A 25,820-nucleotide genomic window follows, 5' to 3' on the forward strand; every position below is an offset into this window, starting at 1 on the left:
CTGTAATACAAAGTTGAAATTTCACATACATAGCATGCAATAAAAATAAGCAACACATTTTCGAATGAAGTAAAAACATGCTTGACCAGAGCAACCAAAACTGCCGCATTACAATAAACAGCTCAAGAATTATCTGCAAGCAGAACAGCGACATTCCAAACCGTTCCAGGACTGAACAAGACTTTTAAAATGTGAAATAAAATTGAGAATGGAAATGAGGAATGTGTCAAAGAGACAACAACCCGACCATAGAAAAAAAAACAAAACTGTTTTCAGTCCTGAGATGGTTTGGAAGGCTGTTCCATAAAGTAGCAGCAGCAAATTTGAACGATTTTTTTACCGTAACGGGGTGACTGTGGAATTTCAAGAATATTTACATACCTGAAAGCATATTTAGATTTTTTGACATTCACCAAATTTTGTAAGCACACAGGAGCTATGTTGTTTATAATTTTAAAAGTTTCTAGAGCCATTCTTCTTATCCGTCTGATCTGCAAGGAGGGCACCTTAGCTTTAAGTAAGAGGTCCTCGTAGGAGCTGTTAAATCATCATACACAAAACGGAGTGCTCTTTCCTGCACCTTTTCTAGTTTTTTAGAATTTTTCTCAGTGCAAAAATGCCATGCCAAAAGGCAAAAATTAAAATTACTAAGAATAAAAGTATGAAATATAGTAACGGTTTACTAAGTCTATCCAAAAATGAGTCTAAACGTTTTAAAACATTTAATTGCCTTCCTACAGATTGAGCTGATATGAACATCAAAATTTAGCTGGTAGTCTATTTCAATGCCTAATAATTTTACTGTTTTTTCACAAGTGAGGTTCGAATTTTGAATATGTATAGATGGGTTCTTTTCAAAGGTCTTTTTGCCAACAGACAAAACTTGAAAAAAGTCAGGATTTGCTTGCATTTTATTCACCCTGGACCACTCAATAAGTATTTTTAAATCAGATTCCAAAGTTGAAATTAATAAATCGAAGTCTGGAGTACAAAAAGACAAAGTATTGTCATCTGCATAGTTATATAAACTACCATTTTTACCAAAAATAAAAATAAAGAGACAGTTAGTACTTATTGTTACTTCGGTATCAATATTAGATATATGATATTCTGGCCGGGGGGGGGGGGGGGGGGAGGCGGGGGGAGAGGATGATTTGTTTTGGATCGGTTATTTATTTTTGTAAACTAAGAGGACAGATTATTTATTTTCTTCACTGTTGAAGCAAGATTTTTCAGTTTCATTAAAACAAGGGACTGATTATTCATTTTCACAACTATATTTATAATATTTAAAAACACAATTTTTAAATGAATTTTATTATACATGTTACAAATAATACATGTAACTATTATGTATAATCATTGTCATTAATTTAATTAGAATTAACCATTATCCTCTGCAGGAATGAATCTTGCCAACTGCGTATACATGTATTTCATACATACACAGTATTAAAGTTTTGCTGCCACTTGCCTTTTTATTAATTATTGCCAAACATATTTCGCCCAGCGAGTCGAGGCAAACATTTTTTGGAAGGGTTTTGATGCTGCTGAAAGCCCCAAGAAGCTACCGAACAAATGATGCTAAGTCATGCTTTCTGGGTGTTAATCCCAGACCTTTTCTAAATCTGAAAATGCAAGTTCTGCTTTAATCTTTTTTGACAATATTTTGGTCTCAAAGCAAAATGTGTAGATTCAGTGTAAGAATTAAGTGTGTATAGGCAAGGACGTATGTTAGTTATACGTCCTTGGTATAGGGACTACATTAAAAGACCAAAATGTAGGATAAGGCAAACATGTAATTCTTATAGTTAAGTATGTGACTGGTTTTTTTTTTTTTAACTCATGATTAAGTTAATAACAAAATTACTAAATTGCAAAAGGAATGCAACACTAACAGAATACAGAATGAACAAAAGACAAATAAATAAGAAACATTGAAAAACAGGGGCCATGTCCAAGGAGAACAGAACTTGATTCTTGCAAGAAGCTTTCAGTGAAAACAATTTGATATGAAGACAAGCTTTTGGTTTTGAAATTTCCTACATGAGCCTATTTGCCTCAATGAAGTTACTTCCCTGTAATAAAAGTGAGGTAAGTGTTCCTGAGAAAAGATACCTCAAGTGAAATCAAACCTATTTTCAGACATTTCAAGTATATTTGATAATATTTATACTTTTATTGTTAAAAGATTTGGGAAGTGTTTCCCGATTTTTGTGTGGAAAAAAGATAAATTTTATGAAGAATCTGATGCCATCTCATACTTTCGATTAGACCTGCTGAGTTATTTATTTTCAATACATTGTAAGTCAGGTTATTTATTTTCAAACTACCACAGAACAAACCATTTATTTTTGTGATTATTAAGGCTGAGTTATTCATTTTCAAAATCCTCCTGCCCCCCCTCCCCCCCCTTTCGGAGCCTTCGATACTCATTGAAGGTCGTGGTGATAATACCTTGCTAAATTTTATCTATCGGTTTTTAACAGTAATTTGATATCGGGGCAATGCTTTAGGTTTTTGCAACACCTGTGGAAAGAATCCGAATGATAACAACTTCCGTTCTTAAAAAAAATGTAGAAATTCATTTTCATTGCCAAATTTAACGGGATATGGCTGCAACTAGACTTGCAAACGGATCTGTAGGGTCTCCTCCTAGATTAGGGGTACGGTTTTACTTTTATAATAATCAAAGATTATGGAAATTTGATCTATGTGTATGTCAAAGTGTACATGAGGAAGAGGAAGGGCTCTGGTAGGGGTTCTGCCTCTGGCTCTGACTCTTTCCTTTCCTTAGCCATCCCAACACGAATTCCAGCCACTTCGGTACCAAGTTAAGAATCCGCAGCTGGTAAACTTGCCACCTAAATATTTTTTTGAAAGGGTCCTTTTGGAATATTTCAAAATGACTCCAATGTAGGGGAGGGCACACTTTAGCAATATATTAAAACATGGGGTAGCATGTAAATGTATGACCGAATAACACTTATGTAATTTGGGGTGTCACTTTTACCGTTCTAGAGACATGCCCCTTTTAAGTCCTTTAAAAACGTAAAACTTGTTATTTTTTTTGTTTCCATTCTCTAACTTACACAAGTTTGAGTTTGCCTCAACCAAATGTTATGCAACTTATAGACAATGCTTATTACATTTGTACCACAAAACACAGATCAAGTATGAATTTTTATGGTGTTACTGTTACCATTCTAGAATTATGCCCCTTTACTTATGGAAAAATTGCTAACTGATGACTTGCCTGCTTGTCAGCTTTTCTGTTTTATGTTTTTCAGAGTCATGCTTTGAGATGGACTGATGACTTGCCTGTTTGTCACCTTTTCTGTTGTATGTTTTTCAGAGTCATGCATTGAGCTGAACTGATGACTTGCCTGTTTGTCAAATGTTTCTGTTTTATATTTTTCAGGGTCATGCATTGAGCTGGACTGATGACTTGCCTGTTTGTCAGCTTTCTGGGGTTGGATTCTCAACAAATCAACTCTATAGAGAAGACGGGTTTAGACAAGAAGAACATGAATTTGAAGACAGGAGTTTTCATTTTAGGTATAATTCAATTGATTTTACTTACCTAGTACAATGTACATGTAGTACAAATGTATAGCTTTAATTTGTCAAGGGTATAACTTAGATAAGTAATGAGAGAAAAATAACATACAAAGAAATTTTGTCCTTTTTGGTTATTATCTTGAATACTTTTATAGACAGAGATAAACTGTAAACACCAATAATGTTCAGCAAAGTAAAATCTACAAATAAGTCAACATAACCAAAATGATCAGTTGACCCCTTAAGGAGTTATTGCCCTTTATAGTCATTTTTTACCAATTTTTCATAAATTGTAATCTTTTACAAAAATCTTCTCTGAAACTACTAGGCCAAATGTAACTTAACTTGGCCACAATCATCATTAAGGTATCTAGTTTTAAAAATGTGTTGCATGACCCAGCCAACCAACCAAGATGGCCACCATGGCTAAAAATAGAACATAGGGGTAAAATGTAGATTTTGGCTTATATCTCTGAAACCAAAAAACATTTAGAGCAAATCAGACTGGTTAAAATTGTCTATTAGGTTAAGATCTATCTGCCTTGAATTTTTCAGACAAATCGGACAAAATGTGTTGGGTTGATGCCCCCAAGTTAGTACATTTTTGTAATTTGAAGGAAATTTTGCAGATTTTGGTTATTATCTTGAATATTATTATAGATAGAGATAAACTGTTAACAGCAATAATGTTCAGCAAAATAAGATCTACAAATAAGACAACATGACCAAAATTGTCAATAGACCCCTTAAGGAGTTATTGCCCTTTATAGTCAATTTTTAACAATTTTCACAAATTTTTGTAAATTTTTAGAAAATATTTTCAACTGTAATTACTGTGCCAATTTCTTTATAGATGGAGATAATTGTAGCAACAAGAATGTTCAGTAAAGAAAGATCTACAAACACATCACCATCACTAAAACACAATTGTTCATGAATTTATCTGTGTCCATTGTTTAATATGCACATAGACTAAGGTGAGCGACACAGGCTCTTGAGAGCCTCTAGTTTATGTACACTGTCAGATGTACATGTACTTTGTTTTTGTTAAATTGTATACAAGTTCTATTTATCTTATTATCGTCTTTGTATACTAAACTTTTATTTCATTAGATACATGTAGATACAGAAAAAAAGTATCCCTGTAATAACTAAATGGTGTTATTACAGCTTCTCTACATCACTTCAAAGCCTTTGTCATTTGATGAGATACATGGTATTTAATTCCAATTTCCAATGATATACCAGATACTTTATGATATTCATTGGGAATTCCAATTTCCAATGATATACCAGATACTTTATGATATTCATTGGGAATTCCAATTTCCAATGATATACCAGATACTTTATCATGTTTATGATATTCATAGGGAATTCCAATTTCCAATGATATACCAGATACTTTATGATATTCATTGGGAGAACACAGATTTAACAATAAATAAACATATATTATGGATATGATTACCATTTATGAGTTAATAAAAACACTCTTAATGAGTTTGAATTGTTTTACACTCTGTCATGCCTGTATAACTTTCTGTTTGGTGTGAGTCAAGATTCTGTTTTGAAGGCCCTAATTTGACCTATCATTGTTTACTTATTACACACATTGTGACTTGGATGGAGAGTTTTCTCATTGGAACCCAAACCACATCTTCTTATTATACGACCGCAAAATTTGAAAAAATTTTCGTCGTATATTGCTATCACATTGGCGTCGTCGTCTGCGTCGTAGGCGTCGTTGTCCAAATACTTTTAGTTTTCCCACTCTAACTTTAGTAAAAGTGAATAGAAATCTATGAAATTTTAACACAAGGTTTATGACCACAAAAGGAAGGTTGGGATTGATTTTGGGAGTTTTAGTCCCAACATTTTAGGAATTGGGGGCCAAAAAGGGCCCAAATAAGCATTTTCTTGGTTTTCGCACTATAACTTTAGTTTAAGTAAATAGAAATCTATGAAATTTTGACAAAAGGTTTATGACCACAAAAGAAAGGTTGGGATTGATTTTGGGAGTTTTGGTTCCAACAGTTTAGGAATTAGGGGCCAAAAAAGGGCCCAAATAAGCATTATTCTTGGTTTTCGCACAATAACTTTAGTTTAAGCAAATAGAAATCAATGAAATTTAAACACAATTATGACCAAAAAAGGAAGGTTGGTATTGATTTTGGGAGTTTAGGTCCCAACAGTTTAGGAATTAGGGGCCAAAAAGGGACCCAAATAAGCATTTTTCTTGGTTTTCGCACCATAACTTTAGTATAAGTAAATAGAAATCTATGAAATTTAAAGACAAGGTTTATGACCATAAAAGGAAGGTTGGTATTGATTTTGGGAGTTTTGGTCCCAACAGTTTAGGAATAAAGGGCCCAAAGGTTCCAGATTTAAACTTTGTTTGATTTTATCAAAAATTGAATAATTGGGGTTCTTTGATATGCCGAATCTAACTGTGTATGTAGATTCTTAATTTTTGGTCCCGTTTTCAAATTGGTCTACATTAAGGTCCAAAGTGTCCAAAATTAAACTTAGTTTGATTTTAACAAAAATTGAATCCTTGGGGTTCTTTGATATGCTGAATCTAAAAATGTACTTAGATTTTTTATTATTGGCCCAGTTTTCAAGTTGGTCCAAATCAGGGTCCAAAATTAAACTTTGTTTGATTTTATCATAAATTGAATAATTGGGGTTCTTTGATATGCCAAATCTAACTGTGTATGTAGATTCTTAATTTTTGGTCCCGTTTTAAAATTGGTTTACATTAACGTCCAAAGGGTCCAAAAATAAACTAAGTTTGATTTTAACAAAAATTGAATTCTTGGGCCTCTTTGATATGCTGAATCTAAACATGTACTTAGATTTTTGAAGATGGGCCCAGTTTTCAAGTTGGTCCAAATCAGGATTCAAAATTATTATATTAAGTATTGTGCAATAGCAAGAAATTTTCAATTGCACAGTATTCAGCAATAGCAAGAAATCTTCAATTGCACAGTATTGTGCAATAGCAAGAAATCTTCAATTGCACAGTATTGTGCAATAGCAAATATTTTCAATTGCACAGTATTCCACAACAGCAAGAAATATCTAATTGCACAATATTGTGCAATAGCAAGAAATTCCAATTGGATTTCAATTGGAGTTATCTTTCTTTGACCAGAATAGTAGTTGAATCAACTTAAATCATTGTTTTATACAATATACAATGTATATTCACTTTTACTACCAACTGATAGATTAAAACAATCTTTACCATTCAGTGATAACAAGCACTTTTTTTACATTTTAATATTTTATGATGTATTTAAATGAGTAGTTATTGTTGCAAACTTCATTAGAAATTTGAATTGAGATCAGTTTTGAAATAAGGGAAATGGGGATGTGAAAAAAAAATTGGAGGGTCAATTTTTTTCATTTCAGATTTCATAAATAAAAAGAAAATTTCTTCAAACATTTTTTTGAGAGGATTAATATTCAACAGCATAGTGAATTGCTCAAAGGCAAACATTTTTTTTTAAGTTCATTAGACCACATTCATTCTGTGTCAGAAACCTATGCTGTGTCAACTATTTAATCACAATCCAAATTTAGAGCTGAATCCAGCTTGAATGTTGTGTCCATACTTGCCCCAACCGTTCCGGGTTCAACCTCTGCGGTCGTATAAAGCTGTGCCCTGCGGAGCATCTGGTTTCTACATACATGTACTGTATAGCTGGTCATTTTTATGGGGTATAAATTTTCGCTTATTTTCGCAGATAGAACAAATTCGCCAAAATAAATCCCGCCAAATCAAAAGTGTACATGCAGAGGTATTGATTAAAAGTTTTAACCCCGCAGCAATTTTTATGTATGTGCCTGTCCCAAGTCAGGAGCCTGTAATTCAGTGGTTGTTGTTTGTTTATGTGTTACATATTTTTTTTTCGTTCATTTTTTTTTATATAAAAACAAGGCCGTTAGTTTTCTCGTTTGAATTGTTTTACATTGTCATATCGGGGCCTTTTATAGCTGACTATGCAGTATGGGCTTTGCTCATTGTTGAAGGCAGTACGGTTACCTATAGTTGTTAATGTCTGTGTCATTTTGGTCTCTTGTGGACAGTTGTCTCATTGGCAATCATACCACATAATATTCTATTTTATGTTAAATCCGCCAAAATATTTCTTATACTTTTTATTCAGTAAAAATTGCAGAATTTTACACCTGCGAAAATCACCCAATACAGTATATTTTGGTTGATGCATGGTTGAGACAAAAAGATATATATTTTTTTATCTTTAAGCATAATATTGATATATATTATATTATATTTAATTTTCTACTATTGATATAGATTACTAGATACAGAAAGCTTTTTATATGGAGTTTTTGATGGACATGATGGTAGTCGAGTGGCCAACTTTGCTGCACAGAGAATGCCAGCTGAACTTCTTCTTGGACAACTGAACAACAACAATACTGATGAAGAAATTAAAGAAATACTTTATCAGGTAATAAATACAATATAATTATCAATGGATCTTTTAAATGCATTAATGTTTGTTGGTACTACCAAGACGATATTCAAAGTTACTGTTGTATATGTTATTTTGTAATCGTTGATCTTAGTATCAGTCCTTTATCATTTTAAAAATCTAACATGGTTTTTTTTACCTGTGCCACTTGTAAATCACAAATTGTCTCCCTTATACAGGTGAGTTTTAGCTATTTTCTAAATTCTTCTTGAACTTAAATTGTCATTTTGTCGCCAAGATTATGGCCTGATAGGTAGCAATTAAATTAAAGGCTGAAGTTTAGATAGAAGAACATTTTTTTGCTGTTTTTTTCATAATGATACTCACATGGAAATATGATAATGGGGTCTACTAGTATTTAAGTTGGATATGCATTTCATAAGTTAAAAAAAAATGTATACATGTCTTGAACAAGTTATTCATTTCATAAGGATAAGTTTCTTAAACAGGTAATTCATTTCATAAGGAATTAGTTTCTTAAACATTGTTAAACAGGTAATTCATTTCAAGTTTTTGCTATTATATGTAAGCACTAAACATTAAGTTATGAGTTTTGTTTTGATTTCAGGCCTTTATTGCTGTTGAAAAGAGTTTCTTTGAATCCATTGACCATATTTTTGCTGAAAAGACCACAATACAGTTACAACTACCAGAGGTAAAAATCCTTTTATGGGTAAAAATATTTCAGTAAGGGGTATTTGGACTATTCCACGAAATATGTTTGACACCACAATAACATTTCTGTTACAAATGAAAATATGAATTATGGGTGGTGGAACATAAAAAAGTCTTGTATGTTTATTTGATGAAGGTAAAATTATTAAATAGAATATGTAAATTGTTTCGGGATATTGGAAATCCCTTTTGACCCAACCATTTATGACATACATTTTAATAGAACCGTCCTGAAAATGATGTTTTGTTATAAAAGACAATGTAATTCTTAAAATAGCTCTACAAAAATTGATGGCCGCTTGCATGAAGAATGGTTTACAGAGTTTTGGTTTAAATTAAAGTAATAAAGGACGTAAAATTAAAAGCAATAGACATGTATTTAAAACAGGAAAAAGAAAAATTTACTTTGTTCACGAGAGTTGTAAAAATTTGCAAGCTGGGTGCTCTTTTCTGTTATCTACTTATCTTGATAATTTCATTTTCATTACAGGGTATCAGTCACTATGAAGCCTGTAAACAGTATCCAGACACCATGAAACAGCTTGACAACTTAGAAAAAGAAATATCTGGGGGGACAACTGCTACAGTCTCACTTATCTATAAAAATAAATTATTTGTGGCCAATGTAGGTGGGTATTAAGTGAAGTCTTAGAGATTTTATATTCTTATGGCAGATGCATCTTTATGTAACTTTTATTTCCTCATGGGCTTAAAGTAAACTTGAAATCTACAAGATGTCTTTCTTTTAAACAATTGAGAGTTTTGAGCCACTAGATTAAATCGTGTAAATTGTTGTAATTCACAAATGTTCATTTACTACAATATAATCCCAAAAATTAAACAACAGCTTCCCGCAAATACTCTGCTTTTATGATCTATTATCAAAACTAAATTTTTTAAGCATTTATCATTTTTAAAGATTAATTATTTATGGCACACTTTTAAAAAAAACCTGTACATATTTTTTTAGCTCACCTGGCCCACAGGGCCAAGTGAGCTTTTCCCATCACTTTGTGTCTGGCGTCGTTAACTTTTACAAAAATCTTCTCCTCTGAAACTACTGGGCCAAATTAAACCAAACTTGGCCACAATCATCATTGGGGTATCTAGTTTTAAAAATGTGTCCAGTGACCCGGCCAACCAACCAAGATGTCCGCCATGGCTAAAAATAGAACATAGGGGTAAAATGCAGTTTTTGGCTTATAACTCAAAAACCAAATTAAAGCATTTAGAGCAAATATGACACGAGGTAAAATTGTTTATCAGGTCAAGATCTTCGGCCCTGAAATTTTCAGATGAATTGAACAACCCGTTATTGGGTTGCTGCCCCTAAATTGGTAATTTTAAGGAAATTTTACTGTTTTTGGTTATTATCTTGAATATTATTATAGATAAAGATAAACTGTTTACAGCAATAATGTTCAGCAAAGTTAGATTTACAAATAAGTCAACATGACCCAAATGGTCAGTTGACCCCTTTAGGAGTTATTGCCCTTTATAGTCAATTTTTAACCATTTTTCGTAAATCTAAGTAATCTTTTACAAAAATCTTCTCCTCTGAAACTACTGGGCCAAATTAATCCAAACTTGACCACAATCATCTTTGGGGTATCTAGTTTAAAAAATGGGTCCGGTGACCAGGCCATCCAACCAAGATGGCCGCCATGGCTAAAAATAGAACATAGGGGTAAAATGCAGTTTTTGGCTTATAACTCAAAAACCAAATTAAAGCATTTAGAGCAAATATGACACGAGGTAAAATTGTTTATCAGGTCAAGATCTTCGGCCCTGAAATTTTCAGATGAATTGAACAACCCGTTATTGGGTTGCTGCCCCTAAATTGGTAATTTTAAGGAAATTTTACTGTTTTTGGTTATTATCTTGAATATTATTATAGATAAAGATAAACTGTTTACAGCAATAATGTTCAGCAAAGTTAGATTTACAAATAAGTCAACATGACCCAAATGGTCAGTTGACCCCTTTAGGAGTTATTGCTCTTTATAGTCAATTTTTAACCATTTTTCGTAAATCTAAGTAATCTTTTACAAAAATCTTCTCCTCTGAAACTACTGGGCCAAATTAATCCAAACTTGACCACAATCATCTTTGGGGTATCTAGTTTAAAAAATGGGTCCGGTGACCAGGCCATCCAACCAAGATGGCCGCCATGGCTAAAAATAGAACATAGGGGTAAAATGCAGTTTTTGGCTTATAACTCAAAAACCAAATTAAAGCATTTAGAGCAAATATGACACAAGGTAAAATTGTTAATCATGTCAAGATCTTCGGCCCTGAAATTTTCAGATGAATTGAACAACCCGTTATTGGGTTGCTGCCCCTAAATTGGTAATTTTAAGGAAATTTTACTGTTTTTGGTTATTATCTTGAATATTATTATAGATAAAGATAAACTGTTTACAGCAATAATGTTCAGCAAAGTTAGATTTACAAATAAGTCAACATGACCCAAATGGTCAGTTGACCCCTTTAGGAGTTATTGCCCTTTATAGTCAATTTTTAACCATTTTTCGTAAATCTAAGTAATCTTTTACAAAAATCTTCTCCTCTGAAACTACTGGGCCAAATTAATCCAAACTTGACCACAATCATCTTTGGGGTATCTAGTTTAAAAAATGGGTCCGGTGACCAGGCCATCCAACCAAGATGGCCGCCATGGCTAAAAATAGAACATAGGGGTAAAATGCAGTTTTTGGCTTATAACTCAAAAACCAAATTAAAGCATTTAGAGCAAATATGACACGAGGTAAAATTGTTTATCAGGTCAAGATCTTCGGCCCTGAAATTTTCAGATGAATTGAACAACCCGTTATTGGGTTGCTGCCCCTAAATTGGTAATTTTAAGGAAATTTTACTGTTTTTGGTTATTATCTTGAATATTATTATAGATAAAGATAAACTGTTTACAGCAATAATGTTCAGCAAAGTTAGATTTACAAATAAGTCAACATGACCCAAATGGTCAGTTGACCCCTTTAGGAGTTATTGCTCTTTATAGTCAATTTTTAACCATTTTTCGTAAATCTAAGTAATCTTTTACAAAAATCTTCTCCTCTGAAACTACTGGGCCAAATTAATCCAAACTTGATCACAATCATCTTTGGGGTATCTAGTTTAAAAAATGGGTCCGGTGACCAGGCCATCCAACCAAGATGGCCACCATGGCTAAAAATAGAACATAGGGGTAAAATGCAGTTTTTGGCTTATAACTCAAAAACCAAAGCATTTAGAGCAAATCTGACTGCGTAAAATTGTTTATCAGGTCAAAATCTATCTGCCCTGAAATTTTCAGATGAATCAGACAACCCGTTGTTGGGTTGCTGCCCCTAAATTGGTAATTTTAAGGAAATTTTACTGTTTTGGGTTATTATCTTGAATATTATTATAGATAGAGATAAACTTTAAACGTCAATAATGTACAGCAAAGTAAGATTCACAAATAAGTCAACATGACCAAAGTGGTCAATTGACCCCCTAAGGAGTTATTGTCCTTTATAGTCAATTTTTAACAATTTTTATAAAATTTGTAAATTTTTACTAACATTTTCCACTGAAACTACTGGGCCAAGTTCATTATAGATAGAGATAACTGTAAGCAGCAAGAATGTTCAGTAAAGTAAGACGTACAAACACATCACCATCACCAAAACACAATTTTGTCATGAATCCATCTGCTTCCTTTGTTTAATATTCACATAGACCAAGGTGAGTGACACAGGCTCTTTAGAGCCTCTAGTTTTTCTTGTGGTAAATAAAAAGATTTGGTATTCAAGGTTATCATGTATTTATTTGTTTCTATTACTTTTTGTAATTGGAGAACATTTTACTATTTTGATGTATTTTTGTGGATCATCATTACATTCATTCAAAGTAATTTAACTAAAAGTCTGTAGTATTCCACAATCTTCAAGAAAGAAAGGAATATGGCCGGGTATAAATGAATTCAAAGTATCAACAGAATTTGACAGACATTTTTCAAATTCTATTGCAGGTGATACAAGGGCCTTGCTATGCATCACTGACCAAGAGGGCATGCTTCGAGTCATGCAGTTGTCAGTGGACCATTCGTTAGTCAATGAGGAGGAATGTAACAGGATGGCATTGTTAGGTCTAGACATGGAGAAACTGAAACAACATAGACTGATAGGAAGTTCTGACAGTACGAGATGTCTAGGAGATTATCATGTGAAAGGAGGATATAAAGATATTGATCTATTGCTGTATGTATGCTTGGTTCTGGACTTCATTCATTACAAAAGTACCCTTTAAATAGTTTTATAAACATTTTCATTTGAGAAAAAGTAAAAAAACAAAAATACTGAATTGCAAGGTTCAAAATGGAAAGTTCCTTATCAAATGGCAAAATCAAAAGCTAAAGCACATCAAATGTGGCAGAACAATAAACTTTAAGTTAACAAAATTTTAAGTAAATGTACCTGGTACAAAAAGATTATGAATTCCAAAAACTGCAATTGTCTTTTGGGCCTATTTTGATTTTAAAACTACTTTGGATTAATCATTTTTATGGATTGAATAAATCTGCTGATTTAATAACAAATCATCAATATTCTGAAGTTGCTTTTCAATTATTTTTCAGGGATGCAAGCAGGGAACCAGTGATTGCTGATCCCTATGTTAATGGAGGTATACCTTTGGACAAGTCCTCTAGTTTTCTGATTATCATGTCAGATGGATTATATCAAGCCTTACAAGATGCCATCCAGTGTGATCGTGTCAATGTTGAAGTGGCTCGCATGGTGGCAGCAGAGTTTTCAATTCAGGGCACATTGCACGGTGTGGCACAGGCTGTCGTTGACAAGGTTGTGAGAATGCATCATGATGCATATATGACTGGCACCCCAGAAATAAAGAGTTTGTGTAAGAAGCGAGGGGACATAACTCTACTGGTTCGAAATTTTAATTATCCATTGGCAAATGCAATTAATTCACCAAACCGAACTGGACCTTATAATCCGTTATCTCCACCCACTCCAGCAAGAATCCCGAGTCATTTACCTCTGACTCCATCTATAAGTATAGAACTGTCGGATCACAGCAGTTCCCAATCCCCAGCTGGAACTCCTACTCCTACAAAACAGAGGTCACCCCCGAGGGACATCATGCTTACCACAACCAGTACACTAGCATCAACCTTACCTGACTCCACTTTAAATACCAGTAATGGAGGTACCAGTACAGAATCATCAACACAAAGTAGTGGAGATACCAGGTTTCCGAGTCGATTTTACCAATGTGCAAAACTAGAACTTGATGAAGACGGTAAAATTGAACCATATGTTGATTTTTCAGACTTTTATAAAGCAATTGCAGAATTAACAGAAGCACAGAGAGAGACATTGAATGCAGAGACCAATCCAAAATCTGGATATGAGACAATTACTGAGGAATCTGAGACTTCACTAACGTCTGGACCAGAAAATTGAAATTTATAATTTTGTGATGTAATTCTGTTTTCTTGACAGATTTTATATATGATGTAGCTCTGTGTTTGTATCTTAGGTTGTTTGTTGGATACAGTTTGAAATGAAAATAATACTACAAATCAGGAAGACAACTTATAAGTAAGCCTTTTTTTCAAAAATATAACATGATTTAGATAGTAACGTAATTTTTATGTAATTTTTAGTAGTACTTTCATATACTTCATGGCAATCTGTTGTATTTGATAACAAAAATTAGAGTCCCAAGTGCTCAATCATTTTACTTAGATAACTTTATGACAAACAGAGTGCATTTTGTCTGATTATTTGAAATTACTGTTTTTCAAAACTTTGTTAGAGATCTGTAACAGATAGATATACTTTTGCAAGATTTTTGGGGTAATAATTGCATTCATGAAATCAAAACCCTTATGTGACTGGTGACTGGCTTTATTGTTTGAAAAAATCAGAATTTGTCATCACTTTTTGATGTACACAAAACATAAAACATTGAGCACAACTATTGATTATTAATGCAGCTGGATGAGTATTGCTAAAGTTAGAGCTTGCATTCAGATTTTTGATGTTTACATTTGTATTCAGATTTTCCTATCACAATAATAAATCTCGTATCTTTGTACTTTCTTTAAAAATCACAACCATTATGATAAATGTTCACAATACCTTCAGGAATTTGCCGTTTCAGAATCTAATGCATCCTGGGTAATATTTTCAAAGTGTACACCAAAATGTTGTGATTGGTTCAAGATGTAATAAACAATGGAAAATGATGTGACATTATTTTCATTTTGGGGTACGAACAATGAAATTACCCATGGTTCTTCAGATTCTGAAATAGCCAATCACAGAAGTTGAAGGGAAAGATATGATGAGGCAACATTTTGGCTATCATCTTTCAGAATGTTGACTGTAGAAAATGAAACAGTTGATGGTTCCATCATAACTTCCATGTACTATGAGATCAATCTACTTCATATTCACAGGACTATATATTTTTCAGTTGTTGTGCAATACATATAGTTTAATAACTTTAGATTATTATATGATTATATCTATTTAGATGGAAGCTTAGTTGCCAGGATTTATCTGTACACACTAGGATAATTTCATATTTAATTTAGAAAAATACTAGTCTCTATTATCAGTCAGGGGCATTACTTAAACAAGTAATTTTTTTTAGTTACTTATATAGGTAATTTTTGTTTTAAAAAATTATAAAATTACTCAATAGAGTTATTTTAAATTTCAATAGAAGCGTGGACTAAATGTAGTTTTCATGAATATTTGCAGTATTTTATATTATAAAATGAAGAATTTATTAGATCTAGGAGGAGTATAGAGATAAAGGGTTACTTTAAAAATAATGACAAAAATATTACTTGAATAAGTTATTTTATACACCTTTGAAAGAATTAGTAATAAGACTTATTTAAGGAACATATGTAATTGTTTTGGGTTACAAATTATAAGTAACATCAAGTCTTAACTAATTCACACGTTTCTATCTATTTATATCTGTCTACCTTCAAGATTTTTGAAGAAAATGATATTTTAATAGTCCCAAGAGACCAATCTTTGACCCAAAAGCGTGGATATGAAAGATAAGTGCGTCAGAAAGGCAATTAGTGTTTCAGAAAGATTAGATTTTATATTTCATGGGAAAAATAACCAGATGACTGTGAAAATTTGCTAAAGCTATTAAACCCTGTATAGTTGGACACCTATACAAAAAATATTTAGAAAAGTTACCTATATAAGTAATATTTAAAATATTAGCCTCGTTTTCAACATTACTTGTATAGGTAACTTCAAATGTTATTTGTTTAAGTAATGCTCCTGACTGATTAAAAAGGTCTGTAATTAAGTTTTTTTATGGTAATTATATTAATAAGATTTTGGTTACTTAAGCATTTTGAAAAAGAATTTTTGCAAGAATATGAACATGATGGAATTTTCTAAATAAATAGTGAACATTACCATAATTCATCATTCACAATAATTCATCCATGAGTTTCAATTACATTTAAATTTTAAAACAATTGTGCTGCTTTCTCAATATCCATTAAACATAAGTTTGTAATTTGTATAAAACAAGAATGAATGCAATCCACTATATCAACAAAGTTTTTGATAAATCACCATATTTATGTTTACATGATATCATTGCTTTGTTATATAATTTTTATTACTGACTTTTAGCTTTGAGAAAGCAATGGGAAATAATTGTGATATTTTGAAACAAGAGTAAACATGGTAAAGAGCTGGTGCTTTTAAAAATAAATTTCAAAAAGCTTATGTTATTAACTTTTTTGTGTATTACCCATTATCAATATTAATATTATATTGATAAGAAGATAATGTGTTGGTTAAATGTTTATTGAATATTTCTTAGAGCTGAGATTTCATTTAAACAGGGATATTGTTTCTGTGACTTCTTGAATCACAGACAGTAAGGTCTATACACATGTACAGGGACTGAAATGACATGCAAATGTAAAACGATTCAAACAAGTTGATTTATGTACAAAAAAAGGGCATTATTAATGAATGAAAAAAAAAAATATGCTAAACAGCAACTAACAAAAACCAATGAATAACAGGCACATACAAAATGTGGCAGGTTAAACTAGTTTGAAGGCATGCAAACCTTCATCTAACATGTGACAATGGTGTAATACTACAACATAAAAGCATACTATAAAAATCAGTTGAAAAGGGCTAAACCCATTTGTATATTTGAAGATATTGTTCTTAGATTTGTCCTGAACGTGTATGAATTATTAAGCAACCTTCTAAAGTACACTTTTGCTAGTCCATTGAGAATTACTGAAATATGATCTTTAAAAAATCATACCATAGAGCATGATAAGCTCTCAATTGTCTCATTTTATTATTTGTTTAAAGAAGTAGGTAAGAAATTTAACAAGAACAATATCTACTATTTGTATAGATCCATCAGCATTTCATATAAATTTTGTTTTAGGATAAACTGTTGACACAGAGATATCAAACACATTTTATGTTATTTCTATAGGAAGTAAAATGCAAATGTTGAAATATTAATGGCATTGCTTGACTAGAAACTAGGCATAACATTTCAAGTCAATAAATCATTGTTTATTTGTATTTCTCTGTCCTCAATGGTCTTGCATTTATTTTTACTTTTTTTTAATTCTTGTCATGTAATGTTGTCATGTTAGTTATATACTAGTATTTAACATTGTCATAAAAGCTTGCATTTTGGCTTGCCACAAAACCAAGTTCAACCTTCCATGTTTGCTTAAAATGTCCTGTACAAAGCCAGGAAAATGGCAGTTGTTATCTTATAGTTCGTTTCTGTGTGTGGCATTGTCGTTTGTTTTTGTTGCACTTCTTTGTTTCTGATGTTTCGTTGTTTTCCTCTTTTAGTTGATGTTTCCCTCGGTTTTAGTTTTTAACCTGTATTTGTTTTCTCTCAATATATTTATGACTTTTGAGCAGCGGTATACTACTGTTGCCTTTATTTAGGATAAATATTCGAAGCCAAACAAATATAACACAGATAAAAATAACATTAAAAAATGGTTTTATTGTCATTATAAGCCAGTTTATTTCCATATTCATCACAACGATTTATAATTATTCTCCTGCTGGAGAGTACATACAAAAATCAAAGACAATTCCAATTAGACATAGAAACAACACTGGGATGTGATTTACACAGAGTAAGTTACTCGATACAGATCACATATATGACCTACAACTTCCTTATATATAATCACCAAACGTATCATTGCCGTATACCGTCAATCATATCAAGGACACAAAACTCTGTCTACATGTTGTATTACTTAGATTGGCAATAGTTATTGTTAAATCTCGTTAAGAAACTGTCATTCTTTAAGAGAGTTTCAAATGCAAATATGGAAATATGTGTCAGTATTTTTTTTTAATTTGATTTTTATTCTTTTTATCTTCTCGTCTTTCATCTAAAAGTCCGTTTTCAGGTTTGTAGGCGTTTGCTTTTGTAGCAGTTAAGTGTTTCTGTTGTGTCGTTGTTTTCCTATTATAGTTGATGTGTTTCCTCAGTTTTGGTTTGAGACTCGGATTTAATTAAAGTAAATGATTTATAACTATTGAACACCGGTATACTACTTATGTCTTAAATAGAACACACCCTCGAAATCGCGGGCATTCAGAGCGGAGTTTAAAGTATGTAAAGTGTTGTTGGAAATTTTTTGTAAAATACTGAATGACTGGAGGATTTCAGCAAAAGTATCATAAGTCATAGGTTATTGGGGACAGGAAAATGTTTTTTTTTATCCCTCTACCTTTATTTTTAAAGTTCCCAATTTTTGGTTTCTATCAATTTCAATATGAACATACATTTAGTATGTTGTGAACATTTAAGTAAGGAGCCTGTAATTCAGTGGTTGTCGTTTGTTTATGTGTTACATGTTTGTTTTTTGTTCATTTTTTGTACATAAATAAGGCCGCTAATTTTCTCGTTTGAATTGTTTTACATTGTGATTTCGGGACCTTTTAAAGCTGAGTATGCGGTATGGGCTTTACTCGTTTTTGAAGGCCGTACGGTGACCTATAGTTGTCTCTGTGTCATTTTGGTCTCTTGTGGAGAGTTGTCTCAACATGGCAATCATACCACATATTCTATTTTTTGTAATCAATGAATTTTGTAAAAGATTTAATGACTGGAGAATTTTAGAAAAGGTATCAATTTTAGCGCTTATCTATATATTATGAACATTCATTACTATATAAATAAAGTGTATTTACTTTCAATTCTAAGTTTACTAATCGATCCATGGTGGTCATTGATATAGTGTACAGACCCTCTTTATTTAATAAACTCTGTGCGCCGTGGATAATAAACTTGAAAATGATCATAGGCGGATGCAAAAGGGGGGGGGGGGGCGAGCCCCCGTTTCGTGGGAAACATTTGGTTGATTATATAAGGAATCACTGAAGCATGACTGGAGCCCCCCTTTTAGGTCAGTCAGGCCCCCCTAAGGAAAAGTTCTGGATCCGCCACTGATGATAGCAGATAAAATTCTGAAAATACACTTAATTCGTAGTATGTGTATGTTCAAAGTATAATGAAAAACGCAAACTGGAAGTCTAATCTGACTTAAAATTTCGTCCAATGACGGAACAATATCCGGATGCCTTTTTTCTCGTTTTTCTCCAAAAATAACTCAATCTGAATAATCATATGAATATATGACAAATGCGACTATGCACTGTACCTATAGGACACAGAGGCGTGTTGATTATTTTATTGTGGAAAGAAGAGATGTGACACACAAAATGAGGTCTTCTCGTTTAATAGTATAGATTTTATACTCTATCTTTAGACTAAATTTCTTTTGGAACTTTATTTTAAAGTTCTTAATATCTTTTTTAAACTTCAGGCAAAAAAGACGATTTTCTCAACTGAAGTGAGTTTAAAAAAATTGATGGTGTAACGTGTAAGGGTAATATATATTTTTATTACGAATTTGTGAATTCCACCGAAACCGTTTTGAGAAATAAAGTTTAAAATAAAAAGAATACGGCGGATGATCTCGCATGTTAAGTATTTAATAACAACTAAAAGCATTCGTTTAAGCGGAATCTATGGTCGGATATCCTTGAAGCGTATAGAGACAACAACATGAACAACTCAAAGAAACAAACATATCTGATGGTCTGCATATTTATAATAAACAATAGACGAGTAAATATCTTTGACACAAACTTTCAATCTCAAATGTTTTATGTTGGCGGCAATAATTGATATAATCAATTGTGCTTAAATCCCGTACATTAAGCTAACGCCAAAGTATTAAGTTATTGCCTGAAATTTTCAGGCATTAAGCTTTTTTCTGAAATCTGAAGAAGAATATTCAACATAAAGTACACATTTCAGGCAATAAGTTAACTTTGGAACTTTTGTTTTATCTTTCATCAGTCATGGGGTAACGCAAATTTGTTATTGTTATGTGTGGTGATAAATTACATTTTTCTAAGTTATTGCATTGTGTAATACAGCAAGCTTTGCATTACATGTAATTGTAATTTGATGCATTACTTTAGCAAAAAGTTGTGTAATTGCATGTATTACATTGCATTACATGCATAGGTGTTTTCAAATACTATATCTTTAACAGATTCTTGGAGATTTAAAAAAAAACAGAAATTAAGATTTCTTGATTAACTACGAAAATAATCATTTAAATGTTAGTTTTCCATTTTCCATTTATTTTTCACAATTCACATAAATCACTTGATGGAGTAACACAACAATTTTTTGTAACTTTTTACATTTTCCTTAAAAAAAAAAAGAAACAAAGTAATTGTAATATAATGTATAACATTGTGTACATTGCAATGTACTTCGACTCATGCCTGTTTTCAAAATACATGTACATGCAGCGAAATATTCTTGATGAATAATATGTTAACAATTATATTCCAAAAAATAAAATAAATCCATTTAAAAGAATTTCAATTTTTTGTATGCAAAGAAGAACTTGCTCATATTTCTTTGCGGTATTGCAAACATAATGAGTTTTTAACCAAAAATAGTATCGTTTGGAAAAGGAGAAATTATTTCTTCTAGCTGCAATTATCCAAATAAAAAACACTCTTTACTGATCGAGCCGCTGTGGGCTGATCACAAATAGATAACCGTAGATATAATTGTTGCCAGTCACATGCATGGTCTATCCATCAGTTTGATTGAATATATATTGTTTTCTTAAATTCCCATCTAGTCTTTTTTTACTTATTACTAAATTTAGCATTTAAGCAAAAACACATTTCTCGAATCTTTATGGAATGTCAATTTGAATAAGGGATACAAAAAATAATTTACTCAAGGCAAAGTTCTGACTTTCATTTGGCAAACATTAAAATTTTGACACCAGAAAGGAAGCAATCTATAGACTATTACAACTTAAAATGGTACGACATTTTTCACCATTGGACGTACAAAAGACAGGTTACTAATAAAAAGAGAAAGATGAGGAAAATTTCAAAGTTACTCACGATTTGCAATTGGTTGACCGTTATGGAATTCCCGTTTCACATATGATATCGGATATGTTTCTTACGTCGTAACTACATTTCCCTCACTTTTCATGAAGGTGACCTAATTAGACTTTTTTCCGGGTTTGTAATAACATGAGCAACACGACGGGTGCCACATGTGAAGCGAATCTGCTTGCCTTTCAGGTGCACCTGAGATCACCTCCAGTTTTTGGTGGGGTTCGTGTTGTTAAGTCTTTAGTTTTCTATGTTGTTTCTGTGTACTATTATTTGTCTTTTTGTCTTTTTCATTTTTAGCAATAGCGTTGTCAGTTTATTTTCAATTTATGAGTTTGACTGTTCCTCTGTTTTTTCGTCCCTCTTTTATGTTTTGTAGAGGGATTGGATGGAAATTTCAAAGTTTATTATTTTTCTAGAGGGACTGTGTGGTATTGAAGACGGTATACCTTAGCAATCATATAATGGCTTTGCAAACATTTTCCGTCACTCCATTGCACTATTTATTCTTAAAAGTGTAACATGATAACACGCGCAAAGGGAAGGGAGTAGAATTAAATAAAACATTGATCCACAGAGTTATACAAAAGAGGACAGGTCGATTTAAGGGATTTACAATCAACGTCAGATGGAAACTACATGTCTATTGTTTCATGGTGCACCAGGTCAATCAACACTATTTCAAATTATTAGAAATCTTACGTCAATTGAAGTTTGCACACAATATTTGTGATGCCAAATAAACAGCAAATTGACATAGCGCGGGAAATTGCAATATTGGTTATATCTGAACTAATGATTATTTGGCCAGAGTTATTGTCCTAAACCTCCCTATTCAAAAGATAGTTTGATTTTTTTTTGGCATGCTTATTGCATGGATGAGGTACGCCGAATTAACATTCAATCCGTCCATATACAAAAGAATTCTGCTCTTAACAAATATTGGACTAACAGTAGGTGCAAATGCTTGCAAACTTACTTCAGTGAATTGTCATTATTGTTCCTACTAGTTTATTATATACCAAATGTGGTTTAGCTTTGAATGAATTTCTTTTTATAATCTCTCATTTTCATATTCTAGACATAGTTTTCAGGACTTAAGTTTAGTCCTAGGATTAGAGCGCTTAATGCCTAATTTCAATTATTGTCGCTAACATATATATAATTATATATATTGAAAAGATTTATATACTACTAAGTATACGAAATGTATTTTCAGCCTATTACCACCATCACTAGTAATCCGATTGATAACATCTGTCGTACAGTTGTCACTGGTTTAGACGTACTTATATATACATAATATATGTGAGCATGTATATATGTACATGTCTGCCTGTGTGCCTAACAATGTAATTTTAACACAATATTTAAATCGTTAAAGGGGCACTAGCTGTCAAATTCGTGGTCACCGATTTGACTCAAATTCTCATATTTGATTTATAATTATGTAAAACATTTATCAAAACTACCAAAAGTCTAAAATAAATAGTTTACAGAGCATGGGGTAGATAATATGTAGGTTCGTTTCGTGTGTATTTTAGTCCAGACGCTATCTGGTTCTGTCGATTTGACCTCAGATGACCATATAAGCGATGTAAACATGAATAAAGATATGAATAGATTAAACCAACACGTGCAATTGGAGTTTTTAAGGTCGTGTTTGAGTTTATTTTATAGATTAAAAATATATGTTTCTCATTGTTTTTAACCGTATAAGAATGATTTTATATTGATCGAATCAGTAATCAAATGATTTACCGTTTCACTTTCATTGTTGACATTCTTTTTCTTTAATGCATGCGTTGTCAATCTCTAGCAAGGGGTTAAATTGAAGTTTACATGAATACGGATTTAACGAGGTCGACTTATTCACTTGCAGGTGAATGAGTAATTATCAATGTTTCTTCGCTTAATTTGACAAAATTGAACCATTTTGGCTGTTAAAAGCTAATAATTTTTTCACTATTTCACTTTCATTATTTATTGAACAAAAAACAAATCTTACTTAGTTTTTATATATCTCGTAGCTAGTGCCCCTTTAAAAAGTTGGGACAATTTGAAAAAAAATGTTTCTAAAGGGAAATTATCTTAGATTATGATACTACCTGTAGAAAGATGTAAACATTATTGTACAATTTTACAAGTCATGGTCATGCATCCTAGCGATTTATATCCTCTATTGGTGTTGTGACAACATTTACATAAACATGGATAAAATTGCATCAACATGAACAATAACATGAAAAACGTTAAAAAATGCACATTTTATTTAGATGAAGTATTGTGGTCTCATGCAAATTTGTTTTTGTAACATAATTTGTATTTTGACATTTTCTTTTTTAACCGATTAAAATAAGTGCAAGTGAGTTATTGGTTATTAAGAACATATATAAATGAAAAATTTTGATTCTCCGGAAGATTATTCTCTCAATTTGAATTAAGTTAGCACTAAATACAAATCTAGCTATAGGGATATGGATCTTACTCTGTGGAAGTCCGTGTTAATTCTTGTAGTTACTCTCAAGACATTTACAACAGGTAAATTGTGTTTTATGTTTTGACAAAAATTTATGAAAACAACGGGACATCAATTCGCCACACACCAAAACGAAGTTCAAGATATTTGCAACTATAGATGACTTTATAATCTAGCAATGATCAAAACCCATACCGTAAAAGACGCTTTACAAATTAAGGCTCTAAAATGTATACAAATTGAACAAGAAAATAAACTGCCTGATTTATGATTACACAAGTATAAATAATATACAGCAAACCATAAAATACCAATGAAGTACAGGGACCTGACTAAGGACAGACATATATAACTCAGTCCTAACCTGAGACAGTGATACATAATGACAACATAAGAACACTTTCTTCAAATCAAATGGAAAGGGTTGACCCCTGATCATCATAATTTTTTGGAATTTTAAATCCTCAATGCTCTTCAATTTTGTACTTGTTTGGCTTTATAAATATTTTTATATGAGCGTCACTGACGAGTTTTATGTAGACGAAACGCGCGTGTGGCATACTAAATTATAATCCTTGTACCTTTGATAACTATCAAATCGCGCGAAGCACGAAGATCAAACAACAAAGCGACAAAGCGAAACAACACATCACAAATCTCTCGTTTACTGACAGCTAGTTGAGAACAGATCACAACTTTAAAATAAGTCAAGCTTTTCCAGTCTCAATTATATAATAATAAATCAGTACGCATCCAATAGATTGATTTAAATGACGTTGTAAGGAGACTCGAGGGTACAAAAATTTCAGCAAAAATTTCAGCATTTTTTTCCATTACAAATGTTATTTATTACTTTATTAGTTGTAACAATCAATTTGTTTTGGCTCCAGATGACTTTTAAAATGTATATGTCCTTGGAAAAGCTCCAAATTATCTCCCTTTGGTGCGAAAATGCCATTTTTGGCATTAAAATTTTAATATCGTTTTTAATCATCGGTGACCTATGTTTTTTTTATTATTATTATTTCAAATAAGCTGTACTCAAACTAAACTATTGTGAAATTTAAGCGATTTCTGTAATATAATTCTTTTTTCCATTTCGATATTACCTCTCTTATTAGTTGAACAGAAAAAAAGTACCCGAGTGTACAAAATTGTATATAAAGTCTTTCGATAGCAGATTGTGAGCTTAGATGAACAGTGACCACATTTTTTTATTTTGTTTTTCTATTAAGTATATAACAAAGTTCATTCATAAAAAAATATAACGAAATCCTCTATTTAAAATGAGAATAGTTATACCCGCAAGTCCCCTTAAACAGAAAAGCATGTTATTGTATAATGCACAAATATCAGTTCCACCAGAATTAAAAACAATACAACACATTTGTTTTTCGCAACTTTGTTAGATTTATTTGTGTTTGTTTGGATTTGGTCACTTATGTTGTCCGTCTGTTTATTTGGCAAAACTTTTCTGAATTTTGGTCCTCAATGCTTTTCAACTTCGTACATTTTTTGGCCTTTTAAACTTTTTTCGGATTTGATCGTCACTGATGAGTCTTTTGTAGACGAAACGCGAGTCGGCGTAAATACAAAATTTAATCCTGGTATCTGTGATGATATAAAAAAGAAGATGTGGTATGATTGCCAATGAGACAACTATCCACAAAAGACCAAACTGACACAGACATTAACAACTATAAGTCACCGTAAGGCCTTCAACAGTGAGCAAAGCCTATACCGCATAGTCAGCTATAAAAGGCCCCGATAAGAGTTTATATATGTTTACAAAGTTCCGACTCATCCCAATTATTGTCACATTCACTTATCATGTCTGTTGGGTTACTCCCGCAATTGTGTCGATAAGTGGGAACTAAACTTTAATCCAGAACGATACAAATGGGAGATTAAACTAGATAAATAACCAGGGTTAATCTATAATTTCCTTCTGAAAATTACCCAAACCAAGTCAAGAATATGACAGTTACTTAATACTTGTTCTGTTGGTCAATAGCGGTTGATTGTCAGTTTTATGGACTTTCAACTTTTTAATTTGTCTTGGCCATGGGGTTCTGTACCCATTCGTTTTAC

The 25,820-nt window shown here is 32.0% G+C and overlaps 1 protein-coding gene across 1 annotated transcript; it reads left to right on the top strand.

Moving 5' to 3' along the window:
• The first annotated feature begins 2,516 nt into the window (after positions 1 to 2,516).
• LOC143044230 (TGF-beta-activated kinase 1 and MAP3K7-binding protein 1-like) lies at positions 2,517 to 16,522 on the top strand. The gene is made up of 7 exons (XM_076216161.1): positions 2,517 to 2,666; positions 3,422 to 3,558; positions 7,889 to 8,045; positions 8,638 to 8,724; positions 9,235 to 9,373; positions 12,757 to 12,985; positions 13,363 to 16,522. The coding sequence occupies exons 1-7, from the start codon at positions 2,613 to 2,615 to the stop codon at positions 14,207 to 14,209; spliced, it is 1,650 nt and encodes a 549-aa protein (XP_076072276.1). The 5' UTR covers positions 2,517 to 2,612; the 3' UTR covers positions 14,210 to 16,522.
• Positions 16,523 to 25,820: the final 9,298 nt, after the last annotated feature.

Source organism: Mytilus galloprovincialis, chromosome 9 (assembly GCF_965363235.1).
Source record: "Mytilus galloprovincialis chromosome 9, xbMytGall1.hap1.1, whole genome shotgun sequence".
NCBI lineage: Eukaryota > Metazoa > Mollusca > Bivalvia > Mytilida > Mytilidae > Mytilus > Mytilus galloprovincialis.